This window comes from Eublepharis macularius, chromosome 6, assembly GCF_028583425.1.
Source record: "Eublepharis macularius isolate TG4126 chromosome 6, MPM_Emac_v1.0, whole genome shotgun sequence".
NCBI lineage: Eukaryota > Metazoa > Chordata > Lepidosauria > Squamata > Eublepharidae > Eublepharis > Eublepharis macularius.
This window is the reverse complement of record NC_072795.1, coordinates 69,726,248-69,751,763: the sequence shown is the minus strand read 5'-3', so window position 1 is coordinate 69,751,763 and position 25,516 is coordinate 69,726,248. Positions and strand designations below refer to the sequence as shown.

Below are 25,516 nucleotides of genomic sequence, written 5' to 3'. Positions count from 1 at the left end.
AATCCAGTGTGATTAATGCACATGAAAAGCAGAAGGTAGGGAAGTGTAGATTTGGCCCATGTCTTTTACAGGCATAATATGCCATCATCAAGGGTGGAACCAACCCTTCAGCAAGCACAGGATTCCAACTAACTTTCATTCCTTTCTCCCATTATGTCCACTAATTCACTTAGTTTTCCTCTTGTGCTGGCAAAGTTCTACCAGCATAAGATGTATAGGCTTCTGTTCATGCAGGGTTGTTGCAACATAAGCATGCATTTGTGTTTTACCAGTTCCCAGAGATCTGGTAGCAATCCTCTCCCACTGCAGGACTAATTTGAGGAATATTAGATGAGTTTCTATTGGCAGCTCTTCTAGAAGACCTGCTTGATCAACTAAAGATATAAAATCAGGATTAGAATTGGAGACTTGGATCAAGCTATGGGTTCCTCTAGCTCGGCATTCTTCTTTGAGAATGGTCAGCTAGGAAGTCTCACAAGCAGCACATGGTATCAATCCTGTGATATTAGTCTCCAGCATTTAATAAAAAGAATGAAGACCACTGAAAATGAAAAGCCACACTTCCTAGTTGTTATGACTAGTAATCACTAACATGGCTATCCTACCTGTATTCATGTTAAAACCATTTACACTACTTGCTATCAAAATATCCTGAAGCAACAAGTTCCACATTCTGATCTCACATCATGTGAAGAATGCTTTACTCTTAAAGCTACTGGCATGGCTGACCCAGTCAAATGAGAATCCTCAGAGGTTACAATTTGACGGTCTTATTTCCAACCAATTGCCTAGAATACAAGGCCCTCTTCAGCAGATTTAGTAGGTCTTGCATGTTCCTTGTTCAGTCCACAGTGGTATCTGAGGCTGCATAATCTAGATCAGTTAATATGAATTAGTTATCCCTTAAAAGAGGACAAAAAACTTAAGATTTACCCAGTGCAGGGAGGAGGGAAACCTTTTGCTGGCCACCATCTAATGCAGAGTTAAATGGATTTCATATATGTTGAATTGTAGTTTCTGGCTTTAAGAAAAGGGTTAAAACTAGGGATGCTTCCAAATTCTCCCATAATAGGAATATTCACTGGAATATGCTGCTGTAATCTAAGTTGTTCATGTCACAAAATGGAAACGGCATGTGATTATTTTCATCCCTTTTCCATCGGTGTGATTGCGGGGTGGGGAGAGGTTATACACTGGAGATGCGTTGTCATAATGGAAATACTATGGAGGAACAGATCATAAGTCTTATCCAATAGTTATAAAGCATTTATAAAATACGTAACAAATTCATATTGTGGACACAGTTCATAGAGTATGATTAGAACTGACGTTTGACACAGCAAAACTACAGAATAAGTTACATTCCAACATAACAAACATGAACAAAGCTTGAACTATTCAGCCACATACAAGCACCTCAACCAGCTAAAATCAAAGGAAGCCACACAGAAAATGAATATATTATGAAATCACAACCTCTCCGGAATCTTTGCAAGGGTTAGGATCTAAGCCACATAGTTAAAACTAAGGGATGAGGGGAAAGACACTTTCCAATTGCAGCTCTATTCAGTCTTGACAAATATGTTCCTATTTAGCACCATAGGAGTAAGTAATTCAACAAGCCCTCCCTTGCACCACTGCCTGCTGAAGGCTGAAATCCCCCTCCTTCAAAAAAAAAAGCCTCTCTCTGCAAAGCAATCCATACAAAATTATAAATATTTCTCCTTGTCACATCATGCATTATTAGAGGCCCCAATTAAAAACCACCTGCCACATATTATAGCCCATCAGGCTCCCAAGCTGCAGCTCACCAAGGTGAGAGGCAAATAACTGCGCCTGATTGACAATTTGTACATTAGCAACCTCGCAATCTCATCAGAATGCTGCCAACAGTGTTCCCAGCCATTATTATCAAGACAGAGAGGCATGCACATCCACACCTTTCTATTCAGTAATTTCCAGTTCTTTGAGCAAAAGGGATCCGATGCAGAAGGAAGAGGAACCATTAATTACTGTTTAGGTTTCTCCTAAAGACCTCTGGATGCATGTATATAATTAATTACATTGTCATAGCAATAGCATGTATATAAATACTTATAATACCTAATTAACACAAAGAACAGAGAAACAACCAGAGAGAGTAGAAGCCAAAGGATTCAGCTCCCTCACAGTAGCATGAGCCAGCTTTTTTGCAGAAAAATGACCTTGTAGCATTTTCTGAAAGCCAGCAAATCTAGACTGTGACTAACCAACCCAGACCTAGTTACCGTTACCAAATGAGTCCCATTGATTTTCCAGTTGGACCTAAGAAAGGATTTCAGCAAAAGCCGTACAAACCATTCCAAAGCTCTTGATGGACAACACAATACAGTCTCTTCTTACCACCACTATCAATAATTCCATGGATGGCAATTCCTATGGATGTTCATGAAAAGTCATAACTAGGGGTGTGCAGTTCGGGTTAGTTAAACCCCAAAAAAACACGAATCACCCTGATTCGGGGTGATTCGGGGAAACCCAAATCGATTCGGGGAAACCAAAATCGATTCGGGAAACCCGAACCGGCATGCCCCGAATTGATTCGAGGCGATTTGGGGCAGCATTTTGCTAGGCGCTTGCTTTTGCAAGCGTCTAGCAAAAGCCTGCAGGAAGCTTAGCTTCCTGCAGGCTCTTAGAAGAGGGGAGGGGGGGAAATGAATGAGTCACTCACTCCTTATGTCACCCCCACCCCTCTTGCAAAGGAGGGAAGGGAATCCTTTGCTTTGCCTTGCAAATCCAAGGTGCATTGCTTTGCTAATTGCTAGCATTGCACTTTGCATTTTCAAAGCAATGCCAGCAATCTGAGATTCCCGCCAAAATTAACAGGTAGGGGAGGGGGAGCAGGAGGAGGGTGACGGTTGGAGTGTGGGGGGGGGGTAAGGCAAGGGAGGGGGTCTTTGGGATTCACCAATCCCACTGCTGCATCCTTCTGCCAGCCAATAGATTCAAATCTTTGGCTGAGGCTGCAGCAGGGGATTTAAATTTGGGGCAAGACTGGTCTGGGACAGTTCTGTTGCTGGTGCTGACCGAGAGAGGAGAGAGACTGCACCTGGAGGACATCTGCCTGGAGGATCAACTGTGCTGGACATCCTGAGAGGAGACCTGGTAGGACTTTTTTTTAATTTTTGTAAATTTATTGATGCTGGACAATGTGCTGCTGTGGCCTGCCTCTGCAAAAAGATGCTTCAGTTTAGTCTGTCTTGGCATGGCCTGGGGGGACATTTTCAGGTTGGGCAAGAGGACAATGTTTGGGGGTGGGGGGGTTCAGCATTGGTTGTTGTGCTTGCTTTCTTTAATGTTTCCTTTGTTATGCTTGAGTGTGGGGTGGGCTTGATCTACTGTTTCCCAGGCCTAAAAAATGAGTGTGCCAGCTTTGGGCCTACACAGGCCAGAAGCTCTGCTGGGTGGCTTTGGTGCCTTTCTGCTAGCTGGCTCTCACAATTATGCTTCACAAACTGGATTGGTGTGGCTTGCTTTGCTGTTTCTGGTCCCCTTCATCCAATGCTTCCCACCAGGCTCTTAAACAAGTGTGCCAGCCTCTGGCCTACACACAGGCCTGCTGCTCTGCTGGGTGGCTTTGGTGCCTTTCTGCTGGCTGGCCTGGCACTCACAAGCATGCTTCACAAACAGGTTGCTGACTGTTCGTGGACCTCTTCTGGACTGGACTGCACTTGGAGGACATCAGCCTGGAGACCTCTGCATGTGGAGGATCAACTTTGCTGCTGGACATCTGGAGAGGAGGACTGGTAGGGGTTTTTTTTTAATTTGTTTTTTGAATTTATTGCTGCTGCTGTGGCAATCTGCTAGCATATGCTTTAGTTTGGTCTTTATGGCTTGGGCTAGGGGGGACATTTTCTAGTTGGGCAAGAGGACAATGTTTGGGGGTTGGGGGGTTCAGTATTGATTGTTGTGCTTGCTTTCTTTAATGTTTCCTTTGTTATGCTTGAGTGTGGGGTGGGCTTGATCTACTGTTTCCCAGGCCTAAAAAATGAGTGTGCCAGCTTCAGGCCTACACACAGGCCTGCTCTGCAGGGTGGATGTGTTGTGTTTTCCCACTGGTTGGCCCTAGCCTTTCTGGGGGGGGGGTTCCTGCATGCCACCCGACTTTTAACTCTGGCACCGCTTCCTCACAATGGCTTCATGACTGTCTAGGCCCAAAGCAGATCGGGGCCTTGACTTTTGGGGGTTGTGTGTGCAGCGTGTGTTATTGACTCTGTTAACATTCCACCTTTCTTGACAGCATTGCGGAGGAGAGGAGGACCAGCTGCAAGACCGCCTGAACATTGCTGGACTGCAGGACTGGTGAGTGAGTCTGGGTTTACATTTGGGTGGGCTTAGGGGTGGGTTCTTGCTAGCTTGGGAGTGGGGAGGCACATTTTCAGACCACCACATCCACACCCCACGCTGACACACCACAGAAACATTGTTCCCGCTAAATAGTGTCTTAGGTAGGTAGGCCAGTTGGTAGGTATTCAGTGGCTAATTGCCCTCAACGTAATCGATAGGGAAACCAAGCGTAGGTTTTTTTAAAAAACTAAATAGGGACTCAGCAGGAAAAGCATTAGTGAGTGAGAGTTAGGTTTGAATTCTATATATATACAAATTTGGAATAGCTGTCAATAGGCTTCCCATTAGTGCCCCCATAACTAGGGTTCCACTGCCCATCTCTGGCACCCGTGGTGATGCCAGGCCGGCCCGGGCATACTAGTGTGTGAGTGTCTAAGGCTGTCACCTGTTATTGGGGTTTAGGGCCAGCTCAATTCCGGAGGAATTCAGCTGTTTGGCAGGCTCAGGTTCCCCGACATAAATAGGGTTGCTTAAAAAGGCACTTGATTGTTCATCTCCAAGTCACAGAGCCACTAGAAGCACAGATTTAGAGCAGGTAACTTAGGTCTTGAAAACAAAGTTGACCTTTATTTTCCCAAGGTTTTCTGATTAGTTAGTGTAGATTTCGGGAGGGGAAAGTATGTCAGAAAGGAAAGCAGAGAGGGGCCCTGGGGGAAAGGCTAGGGAGAAAACTAGAGGGGAGGAGGGGAAGGGGAGGGGGACTGCTGCGGTACCCCCCCATCTGAGCGGAGGAGGCCCCCCCCCCTGTTCTGCTGCTGTTCACCAGCCTGGCTTCTGGTGACAGTAAGAGGGTTCGCAAGGCCCTCTTTACTGAGGCAGCTGCTGGGAGGCCACCACCAACCCAGGTGTGTGAGGCAGGGGCTGGCACTGGGCAGGGGCCTGCTGCTGAGGCTCCTCCTCCTCCAGTGGTTGAGACCCAGCTGCTGGAGGAGGGGCAGCATGTGGTGTCTCCTGGGATAAGCATGGAGCACATGACTTTCCCTGCGCTCCCGCTCACCCCAGGAACCCAGAGGATGTTGGAGGAACTGCCCGTGAGACCCCCCCTGGGGCGGTCCACCCCAGTTTCCTCTGAGGCCAGCAGCAGGCCTCTTGCGGCTGTGCAGGAGGAGAGGATGCAGGAGGAAGAGGCAGAGACTGTGGTGGAGGAGCCCACATCTCTGCCCCTTCAGCCTCATCCATCCCCACCTGCCCAGCCGAGAGTGGGACATGGTGTGTCCAGCCAGAGCACCTCACGGGAGGTGCCTCAGGGTGGGCCCGAAAGCGCTTCTCCTGTGAAGCGTGGGCTGCCCTTTACCTCCGAATTCTGGAAGCACTTCCAGACAACGGAGGATCCCCGAGCAGCCCAGTGCCTGCATTGTAGGCAGTGCGTCAGCCGTGGCAGAGATGTGCAGCACATGAGGAGGCACCACCAGGTGGTGCTTCTTCAGGAGGAGAGTTCAAGTGGTGCCACATGGCCGCCAGCTAGCCAGAAGGAGGCAGGCTCCTCTGGTGCTCTCCCCCCAAGGGTTCCTGTAGGGAAGGGACGCCAAGCCTCTCTCCCGGAGATGCTTGGTATGCAGGGCCCTAGTGTACCCAGAGAGGGGATCTGGAGGGCGAGCCGGCGCCTCATGCGCCACATCGTCAATATGGTAGCGGTGGATGGGAGACCGTTCTCCCTAGTTGAAGACTTCGGCTTCTCAGGGCTGCTCCACGATTTCTTTCCCTGGTATGCCATCCCTGCTCGCACGATGTTGAGCAGATCGGTGGTGCCCTCGTTTTACAGGGCTGCCAGAGACCATGTGAAGGCACAGCTGTCCCTGGTTGCCAGGAGAACTGTGCACTTCACATCCGACATCTGGACCTGCCCAAGTGTGCAGCAAGTGTACCTCTCACTTACTGCTCACTGGTGGGAACCTGAGGCGGTTCTGGGTGGGGGCCAGGGGGAGGTGCCTAGCACAGCTAGCCAGGGAAGGATGGGAGACCGCCAGGCTGGCTACTGCAAGGCCTTGCTTCACGCCGAGGTGCTCGACGTGTCCCACACTGCGGAGAACATCGCTGCCACCTTGAGGAGACAGTTGGAAGAGTGGGTAGGCCAGGGACCCGCCACCGTGGGATGCATGGTGACAGACGGTGGCAAGAACATGAGGGCAGTGGCGCATCTAGTGAGCCGAGAGTGCATCTACTGTGCGGCTCACAAACTTCACCTAGTGGTGAAAGATGCGCTGGGGTTGGGCTCCTTGAAGGAACCCCTTGATCCCCGGACTCATGAACTCCAATTACTGATCCAGAAATGTCGGAGGATCACGACTCACTTCTCGCGCAGCGTGAAAGCCACACACAAACTGCGCCAGACACAGGTCAGGACAGGTGTGCCGGAGCACGCTCTGATCACTGACGTAAGCACTCGCAGGAACTCCACCTGCGCCATGCTTGAGTGCTTGGTGGAGCAGCAGGCCACACTCCACGCGTGGCACTCTGAGAGCCACGGTGCGAGTCAGGTGGGTGAGTTCAGCCGGGAGGATTGGCTCACCATCACCCAGACAGTGGAGGTCCTGAAGCCCTTCAAGGACTTCACTGTGGCAGTCTCATCAGACACAGCAACCTTCGGTCTGGTCATTCCCCTGGTGCACACGCTCCAGAGGAATCTGGCCACCCTTGCAGACCGGGTTGCGCCCCGTGCTGACCTTGTTCCAGCAGTGCACGCACTGATGAGAAGGCTGCAGCAAGGCATAGCTGCCAGGCTAACTCCTCTCACGCAGATTGAGTCATACATGTTGGCGACCATGTGTGACCCGCGAATCAAGGGCAATTTCGCTGAGCAGGACGGGAACCTCACCCAAGCCAGAGACGGGCTCTGCTCTTGGGTGAGGCGCAGGCAGGCCGCGAGGGGACACCTGTCGACAGGGGAGACGTGAGAGGGGCCCTGCCGTGCGGGTCTCTCTGACGCCCCCTCTGCGCAGCCCCCCCCCCCACGGCCACCACCAAAGTGCCGATGGAGATGGAGCTGCTCCAGTGGGCCCTCGTCCCCTCTGGGGTCATGAGGACCATGAGAGAGGATCCAGAGGAGGCAATGGTCAGGGACTACCTCACGGAGCCCTGCGAGTCGCTCTCCACCAATCCGCTCAGCTACTGGGCCAAGAAGGAGTCGGTCTGGCCGGACCTCTCCCTCGAGGTGCAGCAGCTGCTCTCATGCCCTCCAACAAGCGTGGAGAGCGAGCATGTGTTTTCTCATGCGGGTGACATTGTCAGCCCACATTGCACTTGCCTTCTCCCATGGAGAGTCGAGCAGTTGACCTTCCTGAAGGTCAATTCTCGCCTCTTCGATTTCTCAGGACTGGACTTCCAGAGTGACTGAGGTGAGCCCAACTTGTGGCCTGCATCCTCTGCGAGTCCAATCCTTTGGAATCATGCTCTCCCCTGCATAAAACCCTGTAGACGCAGTTAAAACCAGCCAGTAGAGGGAGGGTGGTTAGGAACCAGTGGCGAAGGGAATCCACCCAGCAATTTGAAAGCTCCCTTCCCTCAAGGGAATTCAAAACATCTCCCAGCACTGAGACAGACCCTGCGGGACCAAATTTATTCTGAAAAATAATGCCCCAGAAACATAGATTGCCACTGGAGAGAGAAATACGTTAGATAGGGATTGCTTAGGTGGGGATTAGGGAATGGGAAAATGTCAGATCCTTCTGTTTGGAATGTTTAAAATGTTTTTCAGCATTGAAGTTTTTTTTAAAAAAAAAACCAAAAAAGTTGAAATGTTTGTTAAGAGTTCAAATTTTCTTTAAAAAAAAAACCAAAAAAAAGAGTTGAAATGTTGCTGTTTGGTTTGCTTTGGGGGGGAGCGGGAAGAGTTGGGGATGGGCACCAGCCAATGATGATGTCTAGCAGATGTTTCCAGTTACATGCTGAGGCTGGTGTGTGTGTGGGGGGAACCTCTGCAACACCGCTCCACAAATACCAGTGGTCTGTGCCTGGGCAGTGCCAGCTCCAGCTTTGTGTGGCTGAACTGAAAGCATAGCCAAAGGAAATGACATTGGTTCTGCTGGACCTTGTTGCAGTGGTTTCCCCCCATTAAGTTTGGTGATGGAGGGGTGGTTGACAGATGGACTCACACGCCTAGAAATAAAGCAATTGTGAAAGAGAAGAAGTCTTTGTGTGGTATTTTGTTGTTATGGAGGAGGTGTCGAGGGGATAAGCAAATGAGTATTTTATTTCATGATAGTTGTGTTATTTTCTGACTAAGACAATGCTGTCCTGCCTGTGGGTGTGCCCTGCTGCCGTGTTGCCTACATCTGTCCAAGACAGAAAGTGTTTTTAACCCATTTTGCCCTCCCACTGTGCAACCCACATCTTGTACTGCTGTTTTCAAGTTTTGCTGATTGTCTGATATTAATTGATTTGTGTTATGTTTGTGTAGTGTGACTCACCACAAGCATGCTGTTATCATGCCCTTTTGTGCCCTACTGCTGTGTAAATTTAAGCTGTTCATGAAATAAAGTGTTTTTGAAAGGTCTTGTTATGGTTTTCTTGAATCTCTGATTTGAAGTTAGTTGTGTTGATTTTGTCTAGGGGACTTCTTTTTTCATGCCCTGTTGTGCCCTCCTACTGTGTAACCCAATTCTGTTCAAAAATTTTAGAGTTTGTTAAAACAAATATGTTTTAAAGATTCTCTGATGTGTAGTGAATTGTGTAGTCCTTTTGTGTGGGGGACAATTAGTGTGATTTGATGTGATTTGTTGACCTATTGTACTTTGAAAGTGAGAAAATAAAGTTTTTTTAAACTTGAATCATTGTGTGTGTGTTCCCTTCTTTGATGTGAGGTTGGTTCCCAGCATTGGGAACAATGGGGCAGGCTGGCCAGCCTTCTCTGTAGGTGATGGGGGTGTCAGGGGGTGGTTGTCTGTGTGTCAGGTCAGGTGCTCTTTCTCAGGGACAAGTTGGCACTCAGAAGTTTGCCCACCATTGTGGCACCCCTGGGCTGTGCAGAATTGCCCTAGGAAAGAGAGTTTAGAAGTTCCCAAAGGGGGAGGGCTGGCCAGCCTGTTCCTGGGGTTATGGTGGGTGTGGGGCTGCTGGGGGAAGATTTGGGTCTGTGAGGGGCTAATGTGGGGATTTGGGTCTGTGTGTGGCAGCTGGGGGGGAATTGGGTTTGTGTGGGGCAGTAGGGGGTGGACTTTGGGGGCTGAGAGCACCTACTTGGGGAGGCCATGAAATGCCCCCCCCAAGTGGGAGCAGGCTGAGCCTTGGTGGGGGGTGGGAGTAGAGGTGGGAGAAGGGCCCCTGAGGGTTGGGGGGCATTTTGCATGCAAAATGCCACCCCTGGCAAAGGAAGCCTGCCTCTTCATTTTTCCCCATAGGAAAAAATGAATGAAGAATCATGAGCAGCAGCAATCTAAACCTATGCCCTTTTTTAGGCGAGGATAGGGGGACCTGATTTGGGGGGCCACAACATGGCCCCCCAAAGTCCAATCGGTCTGAAACTTGGGGGGTTGTTAGAGGGGAGTTAGAGGAAGGCCCCCACCAATTTTGGCTTGATTCGGTGGGAAAATGCCTCCCCCGGGCTTCAGAGAAGCCTGGGGGAGGCTTTTTCCCATTGAAAAGCTTACCCGAACCCCCGAATCTTTACCTGAATCGCTATACCTGAATCGGCTTGCCAATTCGGGTATAGCTGTTCCCGAATCAGCTTCTCGATTCGGGTATACCTGAATCGGGAAAGCCAAACCATTGTGCCTTTGCACACCCCTAGTCATAACCGATAAAGAAACCAAGCACTAAAAATGCCATACTACATATATGAAGCCCAGCAGCTTAAATGACATGCAGATGAAAACAGAAGCCATGGAGAGATATGTAGAGCACAGGTGTACTGTGCAATGAACCTCCAGCACACTCAGTGCTTTGCAAATAAACAGTCACATTCTGTAATAAAGTTTCTATGAAGTTTAACGTTACTTATTGTTCTGATAAAGAGAACTGTGATTCTCGAAAGCTTATGCTACAGTAAAGTTGGTTAGTCTTAAAGGTGCTACTGGACTCTTTTTGATTTTATTGTTTATATGAATCACCAATGGTAGTGAGGAGAAATGTCAGCAAGCAACCTGTACCTATATTTTCTTGCCCAAGATCAATCAATAGCTGAACTTCGAAAGATCACTGACATAGTCATTGCACATGTTTAAGAAGCAATTAGGGCTGGAGTAATTTTGTGAACTAATGTAACACTCTGGTAGAAACTGGCTGCACACAATGCATTTGGGACCACTAGGTGCATGTATGCCCTTGATCACAAAGTGACAAAGCACAGCTGCAACAACCTCTTTTCTACCTGTTTCCTTTGCAGGAACTAGCTGTATCTATAGACCTTACTTTTCATATTTACCACATGAACAGCTTAAAATGACTCAGGATACATGGCATAGATACAGTTCCCATTGTATGAACAAGCCATCATATGCAGGGTTTTCTGTGTGTGTGATGTAGTACTCACGCTGGTACTAAGTACCAGCAGCTTGGGGGAGGGGGGTCTTCCAAGCCCTGATGGAGAAAGTGGTGCAAATCCGCACAACCTTATATATGAATATGGGCATTGATTATATGTATACCAATGGAGAAATAACCCTTTGAAGAGGACCTGTTTATTAAGTGAGCTTCCCCAGTTCACACATTACCATTGGTAAGCATGTGCAAGTTGTACGTGATTGTGTACAAAGGCCTATGGACCTTGGGATGAGAAGAGAAACAGAACAATCCTTGTAATGCCAACCATGGGGCAACATCTGTAAAACAAGACACTCTTCTAGGAAGAAAAAGAAAAGTGCAGCTGCAGAAGATTGATCTTCTAGACTGAAATTTCAAGTCTCCCCCACTTCCACATTCCTCATGTCCTCCCAAACTCCATGCAGCTCATCCCTAAAGATGGAGAACCTAAAAATAAAGTATACGTTCATGGGAAAAATACAAATATACATTCCATTTCATCAAGCTAAAATCAGAGTTCTAGACTCACTGACATCTCACATGTGGCAGCCCTATAGAAGATGCAAAGTGGCTGAAAGTCTGGATCTCCATTCCAATAACTAGTTCTGCTTTCTATGTTCCTTTTTATTTCAATTCAAGTGAATGTTTCAATTGAATATCAATATACAGAACTAAAGTAGAATTATCGCCTTTAAAAGAGCAGAGTTTTCTCTTCTCATCCATCTCAATGTAACAATACCATTAACACCTGATGAAAACAGTTATAATGGCTGTGCTGCTAATGACAGTTCTGAGAGAAGAGTTTACAATATAATAACTGTTTGGACACGTGAAAGATGTGATCTATTGAAATACTAACATTTGGTATTACAAACCAATTTGCTGTTGCTATAACATGGTTTGTCCTGATTGGCTGAAGACTTAACTGGAATCCTACCTTCCACTGGGACTGTGGGAACAGAGGGGAGCAAATGTACGGAACTCTCTCTTGCCTCCAGTCTAACTTACACCATGTCTTTTACAGGCATAATATGCCATCACCAAGGGTAGAACCAACCCTTCAGCAACGCACCCACCCCCTGCCACCTTGTCTCTCTTCCATGCAGCCTGATTCCCCCATCCATCACTCTATCCTCCAGTGTTCTGAATGTAGTTTCCCCTACTGGTTAGGCCATGACTGATGTCATGCGACTGTGTTCTAATGTGATTTCTTGGGCTTGCAGCTTTGTGAGTTCCATGCATTAGGGGGTGGAGGTGAGCCCTGTCGCATCTAGAGAGGTTGAAGGTTAAGTCGCTTAGGGGAAGATCATCCTCAGCTAATCAGGAACAACTTCCCTCTTAATTGGCACAGCCTTATAGTTGAACATCTTTGGCCATCTGCCCACTGACAACATACAACTATTGCTTTCATTTCACCATTTCCTGGCAACTGTCTTTAATGGAAACTAATAACTATAGAATCTTGGCACACTCTTACCTCTTGCCATAATTCTTGGAATACCTAACCTAAGATCAGCACCTACACAGATAACTTTTGGCCCAAGGACCACTGATTGACTTAGACTTCCCTTTGCTTCCAGGGGCCACTTTGCATGATACTTTTTCTTACATTACAATTAAGGAAAAGGCATTGATTTTACCATGTATTAAATTTTTCAGATATACTATGGCTACTGGCCATATAAACTACAATACAGGGACAGGGTAAATAGACCATGGACTGATAGGAAGGAGGGAGAAGTTTGAGAATTGAGGTGAGACCGAGAAAAAGCTTGGAGGACGAACTTGGTAGAAGAAAAGGACGTTTAACATGGATGAACAGAAGGAGGCTGTTACAGATTGATTGATTGATTTTCTTACTTTGTTTATACCCTGCCTTTCTCCCCAGTAGGACCCAAATCACATGAAGTAAGTTAGGCTGTGACTGTGCGACTGGCGCAAGGTCGCAAAGGGTGGATTTGAACTGGGGTGTCCCAGATCCTAGTCTGACATTCTAACCGCTAAAAATACACTGTGAAACACATTTTTTATTGGATGTAATCCACCCTGAGCCTGCCCGTGCAGGGAGGGTGGAATAAAAATCAAAAATAATAAATAAAATAAATAAATTACGGAAGCAGGACACAAGAGAGGCTAACAACAGACAGTTCATTCATTTATACTAGAAAATCTCAGGACTTTTTGTTTCCACTTTGATAACCACTCTGTGTACCAGAAGGGATCATATATGTGGATCTGACTTTTCAATATGATCACCAAAAGCATGCTACTAAACTCCAACTATAATAGTCTTCTTTCTTTTAAGGACAACTTCTTGTTCTCTCCAAAACCATTCTCAAGTTGGGACACAAGTTGAGAAAAATTGAGCATGGGAAACCCCAATGGCTTAAAAAATAGTATATCTATTAAATTTCTTATTAGAGTAGATACCAAACTCCATAGCCCCCCACTGTGGTGCCAAAGCAGTAATCTCTTTGTTACATCTAGCATGCTAGTATGAAAAAAAATTAAGGGATTTGCCTCCGTTCGTGTGTGTGCATGTGTGTGTGTCGAGAGCAAGAGAGAAAACACAACACACCTGTCCCCACCACCATCATCCAGCTCCATAGCTTCATTGCAAATTACTTCTGACCCAATATAAAAGAAATTACTTAACAAGTAAAAGTATGCAGAGAAGTTAGCCGTGTTAGTCTGTGGTAGCAAAATCAAAAAGAGCCCAGTAGCACCTTTAAGACTAACCAATTTTATTTTAGCATAAGCTTTCGAGAATCAAGTTCTCTTCGTCAGATGCCTGTATCAGGCATCTGACGAAGAGAACTTGATTCTCGAAAGCTTATGCTAAAATAAAATTGGTTAGTCTTAAAGGTGCTACTGGACTCTTTTTGAAGTAAAAGTATGATTTCTCATTTAGGTTTTCAAATGTGCTTTTTATTATTCTGCATCGAATCTATTAGTTTTCCTTATTTCTAAGACAACATGCAGCCTTGTACCCTCCATTAGCTTTTAAAAAAGAAAATGCACTATTTTTTCTTCTTATCAGGCAGGTTTTTAAAGCTTCAGGACAGATTTCTACACTGGAATTAAACGTATGCTAAACTGCCACTTTCTGCCCGTTTCTATTAATAAAAACAAGGGGGGAGACTTTGTGAAATATTTTTAAAGAGAAAGCCAGTGAGGATGCAGCCCATATGTGCTCATCAGGTAAGTAAACTGAAATCCTGCCCTGCTTCAGAGAGCAAAACAGAAGCAGTGCAGTGAAGGGATGTGCCACTGTAATCACGCACACACACACACACACACACGAGTATTCCTCTGTCAGATGCTTTGCATCTTCTCTGTGTTCTGGAAACATGTTCCCAAGCAGTAAGCAGTAATAAAAGTCTCACAGTCGGGTCCATGATGGCTTGCAGCTCTAATGTGAGCCCAAATCACCATTTCACTGTGCCCCCTTAGGCCAACTGCTTGACCTCCTTACACCACAATCAAGCCCATTGTCAAATTGGGTAGAAGCCAGACTGTAGCAGTGAGGATAAAAGGACCAGCAGCTACTATCTCCGATTATGTTTCCCCTTGAAGGCAGAGTCGAGTTTAGCATTTGACTTTCCCTGTAGGTTCACAGTGGTGGCTGGCTTTAAAAAATAAAGCTAATTAATCACGAGCTAGAGCATGTGCTTTCTCCCACGAGAGAGGAAGAGAAAATGTAAGTCTCCCCAGATCCTGGATGGATATCACTTATTTAATAACATGTTGACTTGTTTTCACTTTCCACAAACACCACAGTTACCCATTCCATTCCATGTGCGAAAATCAGCTTCTAATGCTCCTTTGCAGCCAAAACGTTTCCATCCATCATTAAGGAAAAGCAGAATGCTACTACACCACACTAGACCATCTGACCATTGTTAATGAATGTTACCTAGCATGAAATAATGTTTTGTATGACATCACCATAAGAAAGCAATTACATCCTTTTTTGAGCTTCGCCTACCTTTGGGAAAACAAAATCTTTATTCTCCCAAAGTATCAGGACCATTTTGAACACTTGTAACAGGCAATTGAAAGAAGTATTGAAAATCCATTCCAGCAGCTTAGCTCTTTTGGTGAAACACTAAGCACCAAATGCTGAAGAGAAGAAAGCAGGAATAGCTGACTTTGCTAATTGCCCAAAGTTCTGAAACATCAAGATTCTCCAGTGCTCAAAGATATGACACATTTTGAAAGCAGTAATGATTTCTTTTATTCTCAGTAACTGTAGAAACCGGGCAAGTAACTGTAGAAACCGGGCAAGTATCAACATGCATCCAAATTTACATTACATATGGCTAAGTAAATGAAGATAATCCAGCATAGATAACACTCCCAGATCAGAAACTTAGTTCCCTCCTCACTTCCCAGCAATATAAAAGGACAGCCTAGACATGAAAGGATTGGGCCCTGAACGACCAAAACATGGATAATGAAATGTTCATCCTAACTGGTGGCAAAACAAATTTTTCAAATCTGCATGTTCTGCTTTGAGTTTCTAATTGTTCCATGCCTGAGTGGAGAGTATGCAAAAACAATACAGGAAGAACAGGAATGAGAATATTGTCACCCACAGTCAGTCCCCAGCCCACTAAAGAGAAGTTGGATGGACTCCAACCGTCATAGCACAGCAGGCTTTAGCATCTCTTCCATCAATATAAAACAAAACTAGAAGTCTTTCTTATGGCTGTTCAAGGAGCATTATAAAGTGAGATGCTAGCAAGCGAATGTTCCTAACCTAACAATGTCCCTTTCACTGCTCTATCCAGCAGACACATTGCCTCTAATGAAGCTACATCCAGCACAAGCAGCACAGCTAGTCAGAATAAGACTTCAAGGGCGCCACCTTTTGATAAAACTTAGTCCAAGGGCGGGGGGGGGGGAGAGGGGGGAGATACAGATATACACTCAACCCAATGCAAACTTTCGGGGATGCATCAAATCGTTTTGTGTATCTCCTACCTACATTTCGGGGGGGAGGGTCACTCAAACTGTCGATTCATGTATATTATAAATGGATCTTCCCAGTGTTTCCTTTTCTTTCATTGCATTTGGGGGGGGGGCGGGGAATGCGAATGTGTGAGCCTGTGGATGCTTCACCTCTTCATAAATCAAACGGGGAATCTCGGACTACAAAAAAGACTGTCGCCCTCCCCCCGCCCCCCGCTGCGGCCACTCCCACCCCCAGTTATTCATTTTCGACTGGAGACGCGCTGGAGCGTTTCCAGGGATTCTGTATGACCAAGAACGAATCAGCTACGGAGCTGCAAGAAGCTATGTAGACTGGCAGGGAGGACACAAGCCGACTGATCTAGCTTCCCCCCGCAGCTCGTATTCCATGTTTACTGCCACCCATCAAAAGGAGAAGCGGCGGGGCTCGCTGTGGCGTCCTGGTACGCAGCCTCGAGCCGCTCCGAGACCCAGCAACTCTGCTGAGCTCTTCTTTCGGAGCTGTGGCGCGTTTCCCCTCCTGAGACGAATGCCTCCCCCAGACAAAAACTTTCCTTCGGGGGAGGGAAGCGAGGCGGCGCCCGACCAGCCCCGAAGCGAGAAGCATCCCCCCGCAAAAGCCCTCCTCCTTCGAGGGTCTCCAGCCCCCGCCCGGCCCACGCCCTCCGACTCACGCTGCTGTTGTAGCCGGACCAGTGCACCATGGCTTGGTTGTGGGCTGAGTCGCCGGTCAGGGCAAAGGTCGTGCTAGTCAATTTCAGTTCCTCGCCTCCTCCCCGTGCTTTGCCCGGCCGCGCGTCCTCCTTCGAGGCTCTGCCTTGCGCTCGGGCCGCTTTCTGGCCATCCGTTAAGGAGACCGCCCAGCCGCGTCCGTCTGCCCCGAGGTTGTCCGGGCCAAAAGGCTGCTGATCCTCGCTGTTCCTCTTCGCTCTACCAACAGAGGTGCCTTTCCCCCGGGCATCTTTGGGCATCGGTTGCATCTCCTCGTAGCCAAGCGCAAAGGGTCTTCCGCTCCCCTTCGCTCTACCCAAGAGTTGGCCCGATCGGCCGAGCTTGGCGCTCCTACGCGCCCTCCCAGGTCCCTTCCGGACGCCGGCAGCAGGTGCCCCCTGCGCCGCGGAGCCAAGCCCGTCCATCCCACCAGCCACCGGCTGCCCCCTTCCCAAGCCCCGAGCCTCTCGAAGCTCCACCATCCTTCGGCCGTCCTCCCCGCCTGCTTCCTGGTCCCCAGCACCCCATCCTCTGCAGGGTTTCTTCCGCAGGATTCCCCTTTCTTCGCCACCGCTTGGCCCAAGAGCCACTCCCCGAGGAACCTCCAGCGGCGACGGCTGCTGCAGCAGCTTCACCCGAAAAGATGCCGGAGACGACGGCGGCGAAGAAGAAAAGCAAGACCGGCAAGTTATCTCAGCGCCGGCGAAGCCCCAAGCGCCAAGCAAAAGCCATGCCGAGGCGATCCAAGCGGTGCAGCAGCCGGAGGACCAGCCAGCCCCTCTCTCCATGCCTCGCAGAGAGAGTTGGAGGCTTTGAAGGGGGCTCCTTTACAGAAGGAGGGAGGGGGAAGCCTGGTAGATTGGGATGATTTTGCAGCCAAAGGTCTCTTCTTCCTCAGCCTCTGAGACGGCGAGCAGTTTTTATTTAAAAAACAAACTCCTGTAGTTAGACTCGGTTCTTTCACTGTTGGTGGATTCTCTCTCTCTCTCTCTCTCTCTTTTTTTTAAAAAAGTGCTTTTCAGTGAAACGGTTCACGTTCGAGGATTTGATCAAGTAAGAGGATAGCACCACCAAGGGGAGGAGCTGCTGCGCCCGAGCCAAACGCAACGGTTGAAATGTACCAGCAGTTCACCAGCCACGCTGCACTGCCAGTGCAACCCGGGCGGGCGTGTGCGCGGCGCGCCTGTGTGTGCGTGGGTCTCTCTCTTCACAGAACGAGTGCGAGAAACTACCTCGGTGTGCGTGGGCAGGAAAACAACAACAGCGAAAGAGAAGCCCAGAGGGGAGTTTCTTTTCGCTTGCTGGAGGAATGAGAAGCAGGGGTGGAAAGAACCCCGCGCAGCCGGAGCAAAAGGGTTTCCCAGCAGCACCCAGAGAAGGATCCCCCCGCTCTGATAGTCTCTCTACGTAAATCACTGAAGTAACAGCCGTCTGTGTGCGCGAGCGCACTGGGGGGGGGGGGGAGAGAGACCAAAAAATCCCCGATCAGGTGCAGTTACATTTATTCGGAATAAATCCAGTTGATTTCAATCGGGTTTACTCTGTGGGCTTAAATCCGATCGGAGTTCCGGGTCCCTTGTGGTTTGTAAAGTGTACCAATGGAAAGCGAGCAGCCCCAGCCTAACGATATTTACTTGGAAGTAAGCCCCTCTGAACTGAATGGGCTTTGAGCCAAGTAAATAGGACGCATAGACTTGCCATGCCATGCCAGACCTCCACTTGAGCACAGCAGAATTCTGCCTTCGTGTCTCCCGGGCGATTGGCGCGGTCTCTCCTGCGGAGCTACAAGTGACCAAAGAAACAAGAATTCGAAATTGACTTCTGCATGCTAAGAAGGGCCATTCAATGGGTAAGAGGGGGGGGGGGAGTATCTGAAATATAAAGCAATAACAAAGAAACAAACCAAAAAGCCTGAAATGCCCAAGAAGAAAGAGGAGCATAGAGCGGGCGGCTTTTCCTGAAACAGCAGGGAAGCAGAGGACGTGTGTGCTGGTAGGGCAGGTAAACGTGGTGTGCCTGTGCTTAAATACATCGTTTCTAGGATTTCTCGCGGTACCAGTTCTATAGAAAAACCCCTTCGGACGAAAGAGCCCGTCCTCTCGAAAGTCGGTGCTATTATAAAATTAATTAACGGAGGGCTTCTCTGCTTGGATAGGGGACGGGGAGGGGGTTGAGAAAAAGAGCACGGGTTGCTACTTTTCTGCACCCTTCGCTGGACGCCGTATGGTCACGTTCACTTTCCGGGAAGCCTTATCCGCTTGTGTGCTGTTAACAGGCTGATTAAAGCCGCTCTCTGTGCGGGTGGATCCCCTCTCCCATACCGCCAGTTTTAATTCCCAGCAGGTCCAATAATATCTCTCACAGTAATTCATTTTCCCTTCCTAGTGGAGGTCCCTGTGTGCCAGCCATTCTTCTCCCCTTCATCATCCAATTCCAGGGATTTCAGGCAGGAAATAACTTCAAATAAAATACAGGTGTCAAAAAAGTGCAAGCTAAACCATATTCAGTCCGGCATCAATCCCTCTTAGCTCAAGGGGGTTTGCCACCTGCAGAGAGGACAGTGTCCAGATGCCTCCTTATATATATCCACCCCCATTGACCCTCAGCACCATCTCAAGCCCCTCCCACCCATAGCTCTATTAGCCATTGCAGCTAAGTGGAACCTCAGTGTTGGTTGCTAGCAGGTGCAGAGAAAAATGCCTTGTCTCTTTAGATTCCTAATGCTTAGAAATGAACAAATGAAGCTTTCCATGGCACAGAGGTAAATAACATCCCCTTTAGCCTCAATTAAAAGGACCAATCCTTTTTTGCCTCCAGCCAACTCTAGGCAATTGGTAACTCTCAGAATGGCATGAACAATGGGGGAAGATTTTCTCTGCGCTGATTGTAATTTCCAAGGGGGATTTGAACGGCTGGGGCTGGCAGCAGAATGCTGGACTTGTTGGGGGGAAAAGGGACTTGCCCATTGGGACAAGTGGAGAACAAGATGAGGGTGGGGTCTGAAACTCAAGCACCAGTTATGCCCCTTTTTATTAACTTGTACCAGTCCTTTGCCCCAGCGTTTGAGGAAATACATGCTCTGAATGTTCTCCATCGAAGTCTCCATCTTCACCAGAGGAAAAAAGGAGGCAGAGGGAACCAAATTCCAGCAGCTTCAGGGAGCCATGCAGCCCCCGTTACTTCTTCACACACTGCATAATTCACTTGTGGGATTCAGTGCCGCAGACTGTGATGGCAATCAGTTTAGGGCACAAATACACCAGCACATGAGCACTGACTGAAGAGCTCATCTGTGCTGGATTGTATAATGTCTGTTGATTTCGATCATTTCAATTAGCATTATTAGGCTTAGAGTTTGCAGCACTTTGCCCAACTCGGCATTAACTGAGGGTGGGGACACATTCAGCCTGCAGTAAACTATCATTATCAATCAAAGGGGGAGTCTATCACAGAGCAGTGATTAAAGTGAGATTCTCTGCACTCCATGCTCCATGGTATGGGGGGGGGGCACAGGTGCACACATTGCATTTCCAACTTCTGTGATCCTCTCACACAACCAGACCACAGGAGTTCAAGACTGCACACCCCAGCCCAACCCACTTTTTCTTTGATCAGGATTAGATGCACATGTTGAGGTCCAGTTACACAACCACCCAAGGTTGTAATAAGTGCTGGTCAACACATCTAGTGAGGTTATGTATTTCCAGTCTGAAAAAAGATGAGACAAATTCATCCAGGTTAGGAATACCAACAACTATTGGTGCTGATAATGAAATGAAATCTCCATGTTTGGAGGAAATATACCTCTGAATGCCAACTTATGCAGGAGAATGGCCATCTCCTTCACATGCTACTTTTGAACTTCCCAATGGCTGCTCGAGGTCCCTCCCTCCAATTCATTTTCTTCCCCAATTCACCTAGAATTCTGCCCTCGGTAATCCTATCCACAATTCATTCTGGATTCCTCCCATCAATTGTCCCCCCCAATAATTTTTTCCCATGTTTGCCACTTGCTACAATATCATTCTCCCTCACTTTTCTTTATCCTACAGAACCAGTTCCCCCATTTTCATCAACCAGTTCAGAAACAGGTCCTCCTCAGTGTGCAATTATCAGTCCCTAGCTGTAGGAGGAGACAGTGAATGCGTCCCTGCAAACACATTTTTGTGTTTTTGCATTGGTGTAGTGCCCTCAGCTCTAGCTCAGATTCCCCCCAAAAATCTTAAACCTCCTCCACCCCTCCATGCACATGTATGGCTTTATGAATGATTTTTTGCTTCTCCAAAAGGGTGTCAGATCAGTACACTAGGATTGCCAAGTTTGTCATTGGTCCTTCTAGCTGTTCCTTTAACATCAGTTTCCTCTGTAAGCAAGTATCAATTGATATCCTTTAGCTTCATGCCATGAAAGCCTTCAACTGACCATTTTCACTCATTCAATTTACTTACACTAAATAAGATACCTCCACTGGCTGCCTTGTAAGTACATTTAGAATTGTAATTGTGCAAGGAAACTCTATGCACATCTATTTAGAACACTGAAAGTAAGACTCATGAAATTCATTGGGGCTTACTCTGAAAAAAGGAGTACAACGTGCAGCCTGTGTAATTACTCCGAGTCCTAATTCAATCCTAAGGAGGTTCATGGAACTTACTCCCAAAAACTTACTCCCTTCGTCATGCATCTGACAAAGAGAGCTGTGGTTCTCGAAAGCTTATGCTACAGTAAAGTTGGTTAGTCTTAAAGGTGCTACTGTACTCTTTACTATTTTACTCCCTAAAAGTACACATAGGTGAGCAGCTTTAGGATTTCTTATCCTATTTCATTATCCCTTCTATGGATCCCTTCTCTCCTTCCTGATTTTTCTTAACAAGCTCCACTTCACTTTCACTTTATCACCTGCACTAATCAGTTCCCTCACCATCACTGACATTCCAAAAGATCCTGAAGTATCTAGAACTGAATACTAGATCACCCTTTGGTTTGAGTCATAACCAGTTTGAAAGTTGCAGTCAGCACTGAACATTCAATGAACTGTTTACTTGTGTTATAACAGTTTGCATTTGTTGAACTATGTTTTTTAAAAAGTGGATTATGCATTCATGTTCTTGTACTGCTTTTCCCCAGTATTCCCCCCGCCACCACAGCCATAGCATTTCAAGTGGTGAGAAAGAAACTGTCTGCTTTTTGCCACATTTTTAAAGTACCAAAACATACAAATTTCACAGGTGATAAGCGTCTCCCTCTATTCCTCACAGCTACTCGACTTGGTGTTCATTAATTGCAAAGGCAGACAAATTGTTTGGATCAGGAACAATTTACTCATAAGCACTCTCAAATGGCCTCACGGAGATTGCAGAAGGGATTTTGACACCTCTTCTCTTCTGCCAAACTCTTTTAAACTTGTGTGACTAATGTCAGAGATGTCTTGGAGCTACATGGCTTGTTATCTCTATACTCATGGCCCAGTGTTTGTTAAAAGAAAAGGAAAGCAAATTGTCCAGATTTAGAATAATCTGAGAATGCATGTTCTTGCATTGCCTCATGGGAACAGTAGCTTTTTTCTGGGGACCCCCCCCCCCCTGCCAGCTCTTATCCTGCCTCATGATAAGGAGCTCCTCTGATTTGCCACAAATCATTTGAGGTTTTGGATGTGAAGCTGGCCTGGACATGGTAGTACTGGATTAAAGAGAACAAATTTCTAGTAGCTGTAAGAAGACTTTTCCCTGACACCTTGTTCTTTATTTTCCTGCTGAGAATTTAACACCAAACCAGCTTGGACTGACAATCATATTAAATAAGAATAGAAGTGTGGTATGGAGAATACCTATTGCCTCATCGCTGTGTAACCACTGACTGTTTTGGTCACTGTCTTTTTCTTATGTAATATCCCTGACTGTAACTTCTGCATGAGAAGCAGAATCAACAAGAGAAGCTTTCCTTCATCATTTTCCCCATCTTGAGATGCAGTGATAGGAGAAGTTGCTCCTGCTGATTTCTGCCTATCTTCCAGCTATTAATAGTTTGGTAATTCTGCCTCTATTTTTAAGGACCATTCTCTTGATATCCACACATTCGATTTTATTTCTAAACTGGAGGACAAGATATGCAGGCAGACACAGATTCAGATAGCCCTTTAATACTAAGAACCATTGTTTGGAGCCCCAAAGAGTGCTGACACATCCAATCTGCTGGAAGTACTTAGTCACCATCATGCAGGGGGGAAAAACTCAGGACCTAGGAACAAAGACCCATCTACTCCCTGGGCAAAGCTACAGAGGCACAACCACTGCCATGCCTGGGACTGAGTTCTGCCCCACCACCCAATCCATCCCATCCCCTCTTCAGCATCTTTTTAGATGGGATTCCATTGACAGCTGGTGATGCTGCTGGAGTGGACAGACAATCCAGATCCTAGGAGTAAAAACCTATCTACCTCCCAATCGGAGCTCCAATAACACTCACTATCCCCACCCCGCATGGAATCGGGCTCTGGTCCCCACCCTGATACTAAATTGTGTGTATACAGTACTGGCAAGTCATAGCTGAATTATGGCAACCCCTGTTGTAGTTTTCAAGGCAACAGAGGAACAGAAGTGGTTTGCCATTGCCTGCCTCTGCATACTGACCTTGTATTCCCTTGGTGGTCTCCCATCCAAGTACTAACCAGGACTGATGCTACTTAGCTTCTGAGATTTGATGTGATTGTGCTCGCCTGGGCCATCCAAGTCAGGGCTCAATATTAAATTATTGTAAATTAATTATTAAATTATTATAAATTATTTATACCATGAGTCCTTTGGGGAGCATTTGTGGAAATTGCTGTAAGCAATTCTGTAATGGAATACAGCAAGACAAGTATCAGACAACCTTACTCTGAGCAGGTAATGTCAATGTAGTATGAGTCATAGATAGAATTTCTCACACATGCACAAAATAATAATATTAACTGCACACTTATATACATCTCTTCTAGACAGATCAGAGCCCCACTCAGAGTGGTAAACAAAGCCAGTGTTGTTATAATCCCCACAATACAGTCAGGGAGCTGGGGCTGAGAGGAGTGGCTTACCCAAGGCTACCTGCAGAGTTCATGGCAGTGGTGGGAGCCAAACTAGCAGAGTGCTGATTTGCAACCCAGTATGTTAATCACTTTGCTACAGCAGCCTATGGAGGTAAGTAGGACACCACAAGTACAAAGTGACAAAGTGGATGGAATGAGGGATATGGTGGAATAAGAATGGCATAAATTCTCCATCAGTAAAAGGGGTAATGTAAAGTAAAACATTCCCACATGAAGTCCTGACATCATGTAGTAGTGGATTGGTCAGCTCACCAATCTCAGCTCTTCTAGGGTTTCATTATATTAGCTAGAAGGAGCATGATATCTTTAGCTCAATCTTCAGAATTTCCATACCCCAATTCCCTAAAAAATTACTCCATATGAAAGATACTGTTCAAAATTACCCCAATTAGGAATTGGATGTGTCACTAGCAGATAACAAGAGGGGGACTGTGAGCAAAGAGCAAGTTAGGAGGGGGAAAATGGCTGAATTCTGAAACGACGTTTTTGGAGACAACACCTTGCATGGCAACAATGGGATCATTTTAATAAGGCTAATTGGCACTTAAAGACCTTGATAGTGCTGTATATTGTCATAAATCCCTATTTTCTGATCTCAAATGATCCAGAAACATACTTGTCCAAACCTAAAGTACTGTACTATTAGCAGAAGAAACAGCAGCTTTGAAGCATCTTCAAGAGTAAAAGATTTATTATGACATAAGAGTTCACGAACTAGAGCCCTCTTCATCAGATGCAATGGCATTAGTCTACCAAAGTTTGTACTGTAATAAAATGGTTTATTTTTAATGTGCCACAAGACTCTTTTCTTGCTTGGCTACAACAGACTTACTAGGCTCCCCTTCTGGAATTTCTATCCTATTAGCTGCATGTTAATATAGCCTGTATGCAAAGTAGTACTTTTGTTTATCCGAATACCCAATTATCCAAATGTGCTGGCTGGCCTCCAGGGCATTTTTACATATACAAGACTGAAAAACAGAGCAATTCCCAGGAGAAAAAGCCTAATTTGTGAAAATGTGTAAATATTTATTTCTAACAGGGCATTCTTTTCTTTTACCATGAAAGATATACTATGATTATGGCGATTAGCACATATTCAGACAGTTTCCCACGCACTCAGTTGCATACCATGCTGGCACTGAAAAGCAGGTTCCTTTTTGGGGGTGGGGGGGACACCTTCACACTCACCTCAGGAAAGAAGCCATATGAGTTGAACTGGATGAGCTGATGGATTGCATTTATGTAGACAAAGAGGGAAAATACAAAACACTTTGATACAATTAGAAGCTCTAAGATTTCTCCCAGATTAAAGGAAGTTGAGGATTGCACAAGCATGTCTATCAAATTACTGGCATGTTTGGACGAGAGGTCAAAGATCACAGACAACATATTCATCCAACTTGCTCAATATATCTCAACTCCAATAAGTTTCAAAGGGGGCAACTGACACATTCAGCTTAGAGTTTCAGAGGCCATAAAATTATACAATGTGTGTTTGCTCTTTCCCCAATGACTGTTCCCAGCACAGTGTCTGATCCTGGAACATGTTTGAGATCCACAGCAGGAAGGGAATGGTGGGCCCTTACCTTGGGTACAGCTAGGGCTACCAACAGGACTTGAGAAAAATGACCTGTCCCTTTAATAGAGGCTTAATGGGTCAACATGGGCAGGTAAATCTTTTCATGTCGTGGAGGTAAATACTATCACCCAGTAAATAACATCCCATTAATCCTCTGTTCAAGGGCAAGACATTTTTCCTCCAGGCCCTTGGCAGCCCTAGCTGTGGCTCAGTAGTAAAGCATCCACTTTGCTTACAGAAGCTCCCAGGTTCAGCCCCCAGCATCCATTTGAAAGATCAGGTATTAAGCAACTTCTGCCTGAGACTCTGGAGGGCTGCCACCA

General features: G+C 46.6%; 1 protein-coding gene across 1 annotated transcript in view; it reads right to left on the bottom strand.

Moving 5' to 3' along the window:
• SORCS3 (sortilin related VPS10 domain containing receptor 3) overlaps positions 1-17,315 on the bottom strand; it is an 818,830-nt gene extending 801,515 nt beyond the window's left edge. Inside the window, exon 1 of the mRNA XM_054984254.1 lies at positions 16,491-17,315. Coding sequence (XP_054840229.1) covers positions 16,491-17,315 — 825 coding nt within the window. The remainder of the gene's footprint in view (positions 1-16,490) is intronic.
• Positions 17,316-25,516: the final 8,201 nt, after the last annotated feature.